Source organism: Monodelphis domestica, chromosome 3 (genome assembly GCF_027887165.1).
Source record: "Monodelphis domestica isolate mMonDom1 chromosome 3, mMonDom1.pri, whole genome shotgun sequence".
Classification (NCBI taxonomy): Eukaryota; Metazoa; Chordata; class Mammalia; order Didelphimorphia; family Didelphidae; genus Monodelphis; species Monodelphis domestica.
Genome location: NC_077229.1, coordinates 83,653,529 through 83,666,910, shown reverse-complemented (window position 1 = coordinate 83,666,910; position 13,382 = coordinate 83,653,529). Strand labels below are relative to the sequence as shown.

Here is a 13,382-nt window from a genome sequence, read left to right as displayed (position 1 = left end):
TGACTGCCTGTATAGATTATTAGAAAGGATCAGACTAGGAGGCTATTACAGCAGTTTGAGTGTGAGATGATCAATCTGGACTAGGATGCGGGTCATGAAGATGGAGAAGAAAAGATGGACAAAAGGGACATTTTGAAGAAATAATCAGCAGGACTTAGATTGGAATCTCAGCTCTACTACTTGCTGCCCATGTGACCTTTGGCAAGGTCATTTCTCTTTGGTCTTCAGTTTCCTCATGAGAGGTTGGACCTCTAAGGTTTCTTCCAACTTTTTATCTTGGGAAATGAGTGTGTAACTAAGAGATCTTAATCATAACATGAGGAAACTGGGACTCCAGAGAGAGGGCATGTGTCAATTCAAGAGGTATTTATTGCATACATACTGTATTAAAGAAAGATAAACAATGGAAGTTTGTACCCTGAGGGAAGCTTGGACTATCGGTATGGAGAGGGGGAAAGAGAGAAGAACCCCCTTCTCAAAAGCAGGGTTCAGGGGAGACAGAAGATGTAATGAGTTGGCTCAGAGAGAGGAGAGGGGATTTGAAGATTTCCCCCCTTCTGTCTTCCCTCCTTAGCTAAAATTGCTCTCCCAGATTCGATCTTGTCCCTCTTGTCCCCCCTCCACTACTCAAGACCAAAGGGTCTCCCCTTGATCTGTTCACTCACACTCAGCTTGGGGAACAGATAACTTTTAATGTCAACTCAATCAGGTAATACAAAAGGAATAACAGGCTGGGAAGAATGGGAAAAGGAAAGTGGGAAAAGGGGATCCCTGTCTCTAAATCCTTTCCCCTCCCTCCTCGAGTTTGGGGGGAACTCAGGCCTTGGCAGCCTGAACCCCCTGAGGGAGAGTCAGGTTGACTCACCCCTGGGCAACAGGAGCTGTGGTAATGTCTGCTCAGGTTTCTCTTTAGAAAGTTCCTTCAATTGGGAAGTATTGGGGGGAAAGATTTCCAGTCACCAGCAGGAAAAATCGGTAACTCTTAGGAGAAAGTCTTTTTCTTACCTTCTCTCTTCGGCTTCGCAAGACCAAGAGACCAAGAGACCCTCACTGCTCTACTAGCCAGAGTCTTCTCCTCCTCTGGATTCCATTCCTGGAGCCCCTTCCCCCATCGAGGTGATCAATTTCACATACTCTTCAGCCTGCCACTTTTTCCTCTAGTGCTAGCCTCTGTCACAATACCATAGAAAAGGTCATGTGCTTGTCCTTGATAAATATAAAGATGAAATACAAAGAGATCTTACCCTCAAGGATCTTATAATCTGATATGTGGGATATGGCATGTACTCAAAGAAGTGTGACTGTAATCAATTCATTGCATAATCTGGGAAAAGATTAAAATTTAAAATATTGTACACTTAGAAGGGACCTTAAAAGTCATTCTATCCATTCTCCTCCATTTTACATATAAGGAAATCGAGGCAGAGAAAGGGGAAGTAATTTTTTTCAAAGCTATATAGCCAATTATATTAGGGCAATGACTGACTGATTGACGGCCTGCTTGACTGACTTAATGAATGAATGAATGAAAAAAAACAAATATATATCTCCTGAACTAGAATCCATGAGTTGGGAGAAACTTAATGAAGCCTTTTGTCTCATTACCTGAAATCTGAGCAACATTACCTACTATAACATCCCTTACAAAAAGTGAAATCTAGCCTTTGCTTAAAGACCTTTAGTAATAAGGAATTGCTGGTATCTTGAGACAACCCAGTTTCCCTTTGGACATTTATATTTAGAATATTTTTTTCCTTCTATCAAATAGAAATTAATCTCTCTGTAGCATCCATTTTTTTTCTTCTGCAATTAGTGCTCTTTCCATCTTTCTCAAATAAAAATGAGATAAATGTTTTTCTTTAAAGGGCACATATCTCTCTTCCCACTCCCATTAGAATGAAAGCTTCTTGAGTTCAAGGATTGTTTTTCTTTAAAAAAATGGGGGGGGGGGATTTTGCAGTGGATAATTTAAAGGAGAAAATGATATGGACAGATGAGAGAAAAGGAAAAGTGCTATGAAAAATTTGTTTTCACCTGAGGGGGTGAGGAGGAGTCTGGGAGGGATTCATTGAGAAGTTGGTACCTAAACTGTGCTTTAAAGGAAAAGGATTTCAAGAATGAAAGAGGAAGTAGTTAGCATTCTGAGGGTAATACTAAGTGGGTCATACATTTAGAGTTGAAAATGACCTTAGAAAATATCTGATCCAACCCCTCTCATTTTACAACTGAGTAAGATGAGGCTCAGAGAGGTTAGGTAGTTTGTCCAAGATCACATAGTTAATAAATTTCAAGACTGGGATTCAAACCTGTCTCTGTTTTCATCTTTGCCTCTACTGAAGAGGTGGCTTTTTTCTTTGCCAAGGATAATCTCCCTCCTAGTGACCCTTGATAGCCTCCTTTCTCTTCAGGGGGTTTGATCCTTAATAATTTCCCTCTGTTTGCCTTCTCTAATCTTGAGGTTTTCCTTATGTTATGATTCATTCTTTGTGGCTTGTAACTATGCATAGACCTTCCCAACTCTTAGGTCTTCATGGGCTGAACCATTCCCTCAAGCTATCATCCTTATATCGCTACTCTCATTCACAACAGACCCTGGAAAAAGCTTTCTACATTTGTTGCCTTCATATGTATAATATTTTGACCACCTACTCATTTCTCATTGTCTTGAAATCTTTTCTAACTCCCTTAAATTAAATCAATTAAAACTGCTCTCTTCAAGGTTCTTGGCAATCTCTTAATTACCAAATCTAATGATCTCTTATCAGTCATTATCCTTCTTGACCTCTCAGCATATGTTGACACTATTTGACATCAAACAGTCCTGGATATTATCTGTTCCTTAGGTTTTTATAATATTACTTTCTCCTAGTTCTTCCCCCTGTCTTACTGGCTGTTGCTTTTATTTATTTATTCATTCATTTATTTGTTCATTCACTTATTTATCCATTTATTTATTTGCTCATTTATTTATTTATCTATGCATTTATTTATTTATTTATATGTTCATTCATTCATTTATTTATTTGTCTCCTTTGTTAGATCTATGCTGCCTTCAAACCTTGGGAAGAAACATAGGGTTCTCTCTTAGATCCTCTTCTCTTTTCCTATCTTTCCACATATTCTCTTTTGGTAATCTATTTACCTGTCATGGGTTTAGTCACTATCTCTGTGTAGATGGCTCCTTCCTCATCACCAACTGCCTGCTTGATTTCTTAATTATCAAATATGATGGTGTTTCTTAGTCATCTTATATGCTGCATATGACCCAGTTGGTCAATTGTGTCCTGGATGCTATCTCTTCTCAGGCATTTCGTGGCAGTATTCTCTCCTGATTCTCCTACTTGTCTAACCACTCCTCAGTCTCTTTTTTTTGGCTTATCTACATGTTACACCTACTAATTATGAGTAATGCCCATGGCTCTGTCCTGGACCTTCTCCCAGAGACAGCTAGATGGTTCAGTGGATAGAGCACTGGGCCTGGAATCAGGAAGGTCAGAGTTCAAATTTGGACTTAGATATATACTAACTGTGTGACTCTGGGTTACCCAATCTCTTGAAGGTTGCCTTGGTTTCTTCAACTGTAGAATGGGAAGAATAATAGCATCAACCTCCCAGGGTTGCTGTGAGGATTTAATGAGATAAATTGTAAAGTGCTTAGCACAATGCCTGGCACATAGTAAGTACTTAAATACATGTTTATTTCCTTCCCTCTTTTTCCGGTACATTCTTTAACTTGGTGATCTCATGAGGTGCTATGGGTTTATTATCTCTATGCAGATTTCTCCTAGACTCAGGCACCTCGGAACTTCTTTGCTTACTGCCTAGTAGATATTTCAGATTGGATACTCTGTAGGTATCTCAATTTCAGCATATTTAAAATATATCTCCTTACCTTTCCTCCTAAACCTCTTTTCTTTTTTTGTCAAAGATGTCTTTTATCTTTCATGTCTCCTAGGTTTATAATCTCAGTATTATTGCTGGACTCCTCATTCCTGTTCACCTCACATATATTCTTAGTTGTCAAATCTTGCCATTTTACCTTAATAACATTTCTCCTATCTGATTCCTTCTCTCTCTCTCTTTAAAATCCTTACATTCTGTCTTAGAATAGGTATGAAATATTGATTCCAAGGCAGAAGAATGGCTAGGCAATTGACTAGGTTAAGTGACTTTCCCAGGATCATACAGCTAGGGAGTGTCTGAGGCTAGATTTGAACCTTTTCCAGACCTGCTGTTGCCCTTTATCTGATCCCTTCTCTCTTCTCACACAGCTTCTGCTTTAGTTCAAGCTTTTATTGCCTCTGGCCTAGATCATTGCAATAGCCCCCTACTGGTTTCTGCCTCATCTATCCCCTGTCAAGTTCATCTTAAATATAGTTTTCCTTAAGCACAGATCTGGCCATATTTCAACTCCAGTTAACTCCAATGGTCTTCTATTGCCTGCAGAATAAAATAAAAGCTCATCTGTTATGTTTTTAAAGTCCTACACTATCTTTCCAAGTGTCCCTCTCATCCACTCTTCAGCCTAGCCATACTAGCCATCTCTCTGTTCCTCACTCATAACATCCTGTCTCCCTGCCTTTGATGGGTCTAATCTCCCAATGCTGGAATATCTTTCCTATTTGCCTCTGATTCATAAAATCCCTTTCTTTCTTTTATATGAAGACTTACCTAAGCACCCCAATTGCTAGTGCTTTCCCTCCCAAATTCCCTTGTATTTTACTGCTTTGTATTTATTCACATTTTTCAGTACCCATATAAAAAGCAGCATGGCATATAAGAAGACAGAGCTGACCTGGATCTGAGTCCTGCCATTAATCATACTCATCATATGACTTTGGGCAAATCCTCTCAGGACTCTAGTCTAAGATTGAGTGGCAGAGAAGGTACTAACTTGCATTGGTAGAGAGAGTTTCTATATTTTGGAGTTCTCAATATCAATGAAATTATAGTATACTCTGTATATTTATATACCTTGTTGCCTCTTCCATTAGAATGTAAGCTTCTTGAAAAATAGGGATTATTTCATTGTTTGTATTTGTAACTCTAGCACCTAGAATAGCTCCTGACACACAGTGTCTAAATGTTTATATTGATTGATTGACTGACATCTTCACCTCTATGATCCATAGACATCTCAAACCCAGTGTTTCCAAAATGGAACTTATTACCTTCCCCTCTAAAATCACCCCTCCCTCAAATTTTCCTATTTCTATTTCCTATTTCTATTGAGGACACTGTAATCCTTCCAGACATTCAATTTAATAAATTCAGATTCAGTCTAAAGTCTTTATCCTTCTTCCAATCAGTTGCCAAGTTTTGTTGACCACTATTCTCCAAAACATTCTTGTTACTATGCTTTTCTTTCACAAGGCTCCTAGCCTATTTCTGGCCCTCATCATGTCTCATCTAAAGGACAGTTCCTTGACTGGATTCTAGACTTCCAGTTTCTTACTTCTGCAATCAATCCACCTCACTGCTACTATTCCTAAAACATAATTATCGCCATTTTACTCCCCTACTCACGAATTTCAATGACTTCTTATTGCCTATAGAATAAAATATAAGTTCCTCTGTTTGTCTTTTAAGATCTTGTACAGTTTGACCCCAACCTATATTTTGAGACATTTTACCTAAGTTATATATTTCAGCCAAAATGGCCTGCTGGATGTTCTTGAGCTCAGCATTCCATCTTCTAACTTTGTGCCTTGTAGAGGCTGTCCCTTGTATCTAGAATGAATGCGCTTCCTCCTCAATTGGGCTCCTTGGAATTTCTTGCTTCCTTCAAGACTTAGCTTATGAGCCATTTTCTTACTTTCTTTTGAGACTTTCTTGATCTCCCTCAATGGTCAGTACCCTTTCCTTCCTCAAATCATCTGTTACTTATGTTTATTTATGTGTATACCTCTCGTCCTATGTTGGCAAACCTTTGGCACATGTGCTAGAGCATTCTGGAGGGGGCTGCTCTCTTCCCCTTCTCCATGTGCACCTGAGAACATTTTTCTCATCACCCATTCCACTACCCAGCAGCCCAATAGGAGTGTCTCCTTCCCCTACTGTCTGGGGTAAGGTGGGGTTCACATGTGGTATGAGGGTTGCAGTTTGGGCACTTGGTCTCTAAAAGGTTTGCCATCACTGCTCTAGTCAAATGTAAACTTCTGGAAGGCATCAACTATTCTGTTTCTCATTTGTTTTGTATTACTAGCATCCAAAACAGATCCTCTTACATAGTGGGTGCATAAATGCCTGTTTAAAATGTTTTAATTATATGCTTTATTTCTATATCTCCTTCATGAATTTCAACTAAATCCTCCCCCCTTCCATTCTAGATAGCAATCTTATTCTCAATCAGAGAATTTATCCATCTCCAACTTTTGTCCAAAGGATAAAAAAAGAGAGAAGGAAAAGTAATTCAGGAAAAAATAATCAATATATCAACTGTCTGATGGTATATGCAGTGTTTTGTACCCATAGTGCCCAACCTCTACAAAGAAGGGCGGGAGATGTGTTTTCCCAACTTTTCTTTGGAGCCACATTTGGTCCTTTTAATTGAACAGTGTTCAGTTCCTGGCTTTTGTTTTTATTGCTTTTTTTTCCTCTTTCAATTTACATCCATTTACATTGTTGGAATCATTATGCCTTGTTTTCCTAATTCTCTTTATGTTAATCCACTTTGTGTTAACTCATAGAAATCTTTCCATGCTTCTCTGAATTCTTTCTATTTATCATTTAATAAGGAATAATAATATTTATTATAATAATGGAATAATTTTCCATTACTTTAAATTTTTTTAAAATTTTTGTGTAATAACCCATTTTGCTTAGTTATTCCCCAATTGAAGGCTATCTATTTTGTTTCTAGTTCTTTACTACCCTCAAAAATGCTGCTATAAATATTTAGGCATAAATATTCATATATATTTTCCTATGTACATACCTATAAATCTATATCTGTAGCCTTTCTGGGCAGCTAAGTAGTGCAGTGAGTAGAGCACTGAGTCTGGAGTTATCTTCCTGAGTTCAAATTTGATGTCAACACTTATTAGTGGTGTGACCCTGGGCAAGCCACTTATTCTTATTTGCTTTAGTATCCTCATCTGTAAAGTGAGCTGGAGAAGAAACCTGAAGAGAACTACCATAATATCTTTACTAAGAAAACCCCAAAGGGAATCATGAAGAGTTGAACATGACAGAAAAATAACTGAACAACAAAATAACCTTTCTATCATTGACCTCTCTCCCATTCATAAATGTTTGCTAACCTGAATTAAAATGAAACCTTTGATTCCATCGTCCTTTCCATTCTACCTCCACAAAACCCTTTCAGGGTTCCAGGTCATTATCTTGGGTCTTTGCAGTGTGGGACAGTTTCATTGAACCCAAGCTAGAGCTGCTTTCTGGAAATCTCTCTGTTCCTTTCTTCTGTTTTCCCTCTGAATGACTGTGACCTCTCTCCATCTAGGAATTATTTGCCTGGTCAGCATTTATGGGACTCACTATAATCCTAGTGTGTGGCCTGATTCCAAGGTAAAGAAACAATATGTTCCCTTTGCTTGGGTCCTTCTCTTTCCCATAGGAGCTAGGAAGTCCTGCCTGCCCTACCTGCTCTGGGGAGCTGCCCTTGGAACATGGAACTGAAGACCAGGCCATCTGTGGTCAGGGCTTCTGGGCTTCAGCCCAGCTAGATTAAAACTGACTCCCAGTGAGCCTGGAGCTGCCTCTTGACCTACTTATTCTTCTACCCATACCATCCCCTTTCTTTCTCCCCAACCCCACCGAACCAAGCCTTATCAGGCAATTGGTAGTCCCTTACTTGAATGACCACTATAGATTAACCTATGCCCTTTTTCTATTGGGGGGCAGATGGTGTGTCAGAATATCCCCTTTCTGAGACTTTGAGGGAGGATCTTGGGTGATGCTTCCTTTAACTAGTGTTGGCAATGACCCCTTCCAGGTATTCAATCCCTACCGCTTTGACCCTGAGAATTCCCAGCAGAGATCGCCGCTGGCCTTCATCCCCTTCTCAGCTGGACCCAGGTAACCTTCTTGCCTCTTGCCTCTCTATCCTCAACCTTAATTTTTTTAGCTCTCTCTTCTTAAAAACTGCAGATTGTCCCAAGAGTCCTGTTCCCTAGGGCTGGGGCTGGGAAGTAGGCAGCCCTGTTCTCTCTGGAGTCTTGATCCAGTCAGAAGCATTCCTAGCAAGTCACATAGAAAATTCATGGCTATCTCTAAAAAGCCTTAAGTCTAAACTAGTGTTCAACACAGGGAATGACATTGATCCCTTTCTTTCTTTTTGGTGTGAAGGTTGGGTTTTTGCTCTCTATTCTCCCCACTTCCTCCTATTTGCTCTTCACATTCCTCCCTGCCCCACAACATGGTGTCCTCTTTCCTTCAGGAACTGGCCATCCTCCTCCCCATCTTCCCTCTTACTTTCTGGACCTAGACCTTGCCCAGCCTCTTCCCACCTCCATATTCGCCAGCAGAGCTCAGGATAGAGGCAATGACATTCATTTTGTGACTTTCCCTTGGACAGAAATTGCATTGGTCAGAGTTTTGCCATGTCTGAGATGAAGGTGGTTGTTGCGTTGACCTTACTTCGGTTCCGGCTCTCGGTGGACAGGACCAAGAAGGTGCGTCGGAAGCCTGAATTGATCCTGAGGACCGAGAATGGGATTTGGCTAAACGTGGAGCCATTGTCTGGCCAGACTACAGCGACTCCTATGGCCCAGCCCCAGCAATGAACCCGATTCAGTGTAGAGACTGGTGGAGGGTGTGGGATACAACAATGGGAGATGAGGGCCAGAAGTCCTGAGGTCTGGAGCTGAGTAAATCCCTCCCTTCCCCTTCTATTTGTCTCTCCGTGCGCTGGAGGCAGATGTCTGATAACCCGGTCCCCGGGACACTATCGCCCTTGGACACCCAAGGGTACCCCCTTTGTCCTCTCTCTTACTCCCTGGAGCTGATCTTGAGAGAACAACCTGAGGGGTTGTTAGAAGTGGGGACCAGGGACGGGGCAGCGGCTTCCAAATACTCTCTGCTTTTTTGTGGAGGCTGTTCTCCTCCCTCTTGGCTGTTGGGTTTGCTCTCTGGGAGAGGATTGGACTTCCTCAGTTGTTTTCATTTTTATTTTGTTTTTTTAAGACAAAAGAAAAAAGAAAGAAAAAAAGAAAATCAAAAACTTTCATCATGAATGTGGTTTTCCAGATCTGCCTGTACATTTCTGAAATCATGTGATTCTGTTTAATAAAACCAGTTAGGATGCCAGTATCTCAACACCCTGGTTCTATCAGCTCCCTCTGACATTGGCAGTTGGGAAAACAAGGGAGCCAGTCATACATCTGTAATCCCTGCTAGTGGGAAGATTGAGGTTGACAGATCTCTTGAGCTCAGGAGTTCCGAGCTCTAAGTGGGCTAAACCAATCAGGAGCTGGCAGAAAGTTGCCACAGGTCTGGTAACCCCCTGGAAAATAGAGGCAATACCAGATTGCCTAAGTAGAGGCAAAAAAGCCCAGGTCAGAAAATGGAGTAGGTTAAAACTCCTACGAAGATTAGACAGGGTCAGAGCTGGTACTTCTAGCTTGGGCAAGTCTGAAAGAAAAGAAAAGAAGGAAAGGAGAAAGAAAAAAAAAGAGAGAAAAAGGAAACCAAGAATTGGGGGATTACAGGAAGAAGAAAACTTTGAACTAGATTCAGTAGATAAGGATTTGACATCCCAGAGATGCACATGCACACACACACTCAGACACAGACATATGACAGTAATTTCTCAATGGATAAGCAGGCAAAGGATCTGAATAAAGAGTTTTCAAAATCAGGAATGCAAACTATCCACCACCATATGAAAGATTGCTTTAGATCACGAATAGTAAGAGAAATGCAAATCAAAATAACTCTGAGGTTTCAGCTCACACCCAGAAAATTGGGAAAGATGACAGAGGACGAAGACTAAGTAATGCACAGCAGGCAGTTGGGACTTCTTCAGTCAGTCCTTCTGTTACATTAGTTTCCCAGGGAAGATACTAGAGAGGCTTCTTGGAGGAGGAGGATGCACTAAGGTTTAAAAGCCTAAAATCAGGCCCAATTCCACATTCACAAAGCCTTACTTAAATACCTAGTGTGTATCAGGCAACCTTGTAGACCTTCAGAATAACAGACAAAAATGAAAGTTCCCCATTCTCAAACTTATATTCTAATGGGAAAATAAACCATGTAGCCGAATAAGTAAAATTGAGATAATTTGTGGAAGAATTAAAAAACTGGGGTGATCAGGAAAGCCTTCCCATAGGAGGTGATCCCTGAGCTAAGCTCTGAAAGTATTAAAGGAGGTGCAGAGGGAAGGCATCCCAGCCTTGAGGATTAACCTTTGCAAAGACTGGGAGATGAGAGCTGGAATGCTGAGTTGGAGAGCAGTCATTTGGTTGGAATGTGGAGTATGTGGAGGGGAGTAATGAGAGTTATCTGGAAATACAGGCTGGAGACAGATTGTACAGGACTTTAAATGCCAAAACATGGGACTTTGTAGTTTATTCTACAGGCCATGGGGAGACATTGAAAATTCCTGATTAGGGTCCTGATATGGTCACAACTATGCTTTTGGCTATAACAAAGAGTACTGCTAAAAATGTATTTGTAAACATGGGCACTTTCCCTCTTTCTCTCTTTGGGAGTATAGGCCTACTAATAGCATCACTGGCTCAAAGGGTACACATTTTGGTGACTTTCAGGGTATAGTTCCAAATTTTCTTCCAGAGAGGCTGGACCAAAAGCTATATCCAAATGCTGCTTCATATACTTAGTAGTCTTGTGATACTGAGCAAGTCATTTCTGTGCCTCAGTTTTCTCATTTGTGAAAAAAAAGGGGGATTGGACTCGATGAATTATAAAATTCCTTCTAGTTCTAAGGCTATGTGCCTATGACCAATTCACAGGTTCATCAACAGTGTGCCAATGTACCTGTTTTCCTGTAGCCCCACCAACAACTACCATTTTTCATTTTGGTCATGTTGGCTGATATAATGGGTGTGAGGTGTTTTAATTCATAATTCTTGAATGATTAGTAATTGGAACCTTTTTTTTCATCATATGATGATTCATAACTTGGATTTCATCTTTTGAGGAGAGGAAATCTTCCTTCCTCTTTCCACTCTGCTGTTGTCCCTTTGTCTCATCCCAAGGGGACTTGGGGATAGGATGACAAGTAATCAAGTCATGCCCTCCAGGTGGACCCCAGTGTTGGGCCACTGACTTTAGGCAGTTTCCTGGAGGTGAGAAACCTGATGCCTGAAACTTAAGGAGAACTGGTCTGTGAGGATGGCAAATGCTTAACACAGGGCCTGGCATGTAGAAGACACTTCATAAATGTTTATTAATTGAATGTGGGGCAGCCAGAAGATCTGGGTGAAGGTGGATTATGGAGATCCTTTAATACCAGGCTAAGAAATCATATAGGTGTATAATCACAGAAGTTCCCTTTCTATAGTACTTTAAAATTTATGAAGTACTTCTTTTATAACCCCTCAAAGCAGGATACAAGAATCATTATCTCCCTTCTTGTACCTCTGTCCTCCAGAGAGGAGAGAGCTGAAGTTTCCAGGGAAATTAAATAACTTACTTAAGATTCATAGAGTTCTAGCTCAGAGAGGCTGCTCCTCCATCTTCAGCAGCCTGCCTGATCCCACGTAGAGGGAAGTGTTCTGGCCATCTTTCTCTACCCACCCTCTCTGTCCTCCTTTGATCTCAGAGCCAGGGTAAGTGGGGAATGTATTATGTATCCTGGAGCTCCCTCTGCTGGAATGTTTTAAGACAACAAACTCAAATCAGTCCAAAGGGATCTTGAAGGTTACCCAGTTCAATTTCTTCATTTTACAGCTGAAAAAACAGGCAATGCTGCCCAAGGTAATATGAATGGGAAGAGGCAGCTTCAGAACTCTAAGTTTTAATGATCTCTTCTGTTCTTATTGATTGGTTTCTTCCTTGTTGCCTATGAGATGCCTAGATCTTTCCCATGCTTAGAAAATTTCCCCTTGACTCTATAGTCCCCTCAAGCTTATCCTGTATATTCTCATTCACAGCTAACTTTTAGAAAAAGCTTTCTATGCTTGTTGCCAGCTCATTTTCACCTTCTCACTTCTCAATGTCTTGCAGTTTGGTCTCTGCTCCTACAATCCAGCTGAAACGGTTCTCTCCCAGGTAACCACTGTCAAATCCAATAGCCTCTACCCCTACCACCTGTATCCCTCCTTCCTGGCTTCTGTGCAGCATTATACCTGTTGACCACGATCCCTCTTTGAACACTCTTCCTTAAACTAGGTCTTCATGACATAACCCTATCATGCTTCCCCTTTTACATTTCTTATCAGTAGATTTCAAGCAAGGGATTTGATGAAATCTCTGATTTATCCTTCTGATCAAAAGGTTCTAAGTGATAACCCAGATGAATTTGGGGCTGGTTGAATTATCAGTGATTAATATATGCAGGAAACCCCACTCTACCCCAACCTCTCTCCAGACCTAAATTACTAAGTACCTATTAGACACCTCCACAAATTCAATGGGAAAATACGAGGTTCATCATCTTCTCTTCAAAACCTTTTCCTCATCCCAATTTCCTCATCCCTGTTAATAGCTCCACTATCTTCCCTAGAATCCTAGCTGGAACATTTGAAAGCGATTTTTGCTTCTTCATCTTCTCTTCCCCATCTACTCTTACTGATTGATTTCTTCCTTGTTGCACACAACATGCCTAGATCTTTTCCATGCTTAGAAAATCTTCACTTGCCTCTATAGTCCCCTTCTCAATTCCACCCCCCCCCTTAATCGTCACAGAACCATAGAATTTCATAGTTGGTGTATTAAAAAAAGATAAAAATGGGGAAGTTTATACCCCTTGGGAAGCTTGGACTTTTGATATGGAGAGGGGGAAAGAGAGGAAAACCCTCTCCCCTTCTCAAAGTGGGGTTCAGGGGAGACAGCAGACATAACAGTTTGGCTCAGAGAGAGGAGAGTGGGGTTTGAAGATTTTCCCCCTTCTGCCTTCCCTCCTTAGCTAAAGTTGCTCTCCCCAATTTGCTCTTGTCCCTTTTGACCCCCCTCCACTACTCGAGACCAAAAAGTGTCCCCTTGATCTTTTCACTCACACTCAGCTTGGGGAATAGATAACTTTTAATGATAACTCAATCAGGTAATACAAAAGGAATAATGGGCAGGGAAGAATGGGAAAAGGAAAGTGGGAAAAGGGGGTGTCTCTATCTAAACCCTTTCTCCTCCCTCCTCGAGTTTGTGTGGGGAAACTCAGGCCTTGGCAGCCTGAGCCCCCTGAGAGAAAGTCAGGTTGACTCACCCCTGGGCAACAGGAGCTATGGTAATGTATGCTCAGGTTT

At 41.0% G+C, this 13,382-nt stretch overlaps 1 protein-coding gene across 2 annotated transcripts in view; it reads left to right on the top strand.

The window, feature by feature from the left end:
- The window catches only part of LOC100013319 (ultra-long-chain fatty acid omega-hydroxylase), a 53,890-nt gene extending 44,703 nt beyond the window's left edge, over nt 1-9,187 (top strand). For both annotated transcript variants that reach the window (XM_007489700.2, XM_056822323.1), the window contains 3 exons: nt 7,463-7,527; nt 7,955-8,037; nt 8,537-9,187. In XM_007489700.2, coding sequence (XP_007489762.1) covers nt 7,463-7,527; nt 7,955-8,037; nt 8,537-8,744 — 356 coding nt within the window. In that variant the 3' untranslated portion in view covers nt 8,745-9,187. The remainder of the gene's footprint in view (nt 1-7,462; nt 7,528-7,954; nt 8,038-8,536) is intronic.
- Nucleotides 9,188-13,382: the final 4,195 nt, after the last annotated feature.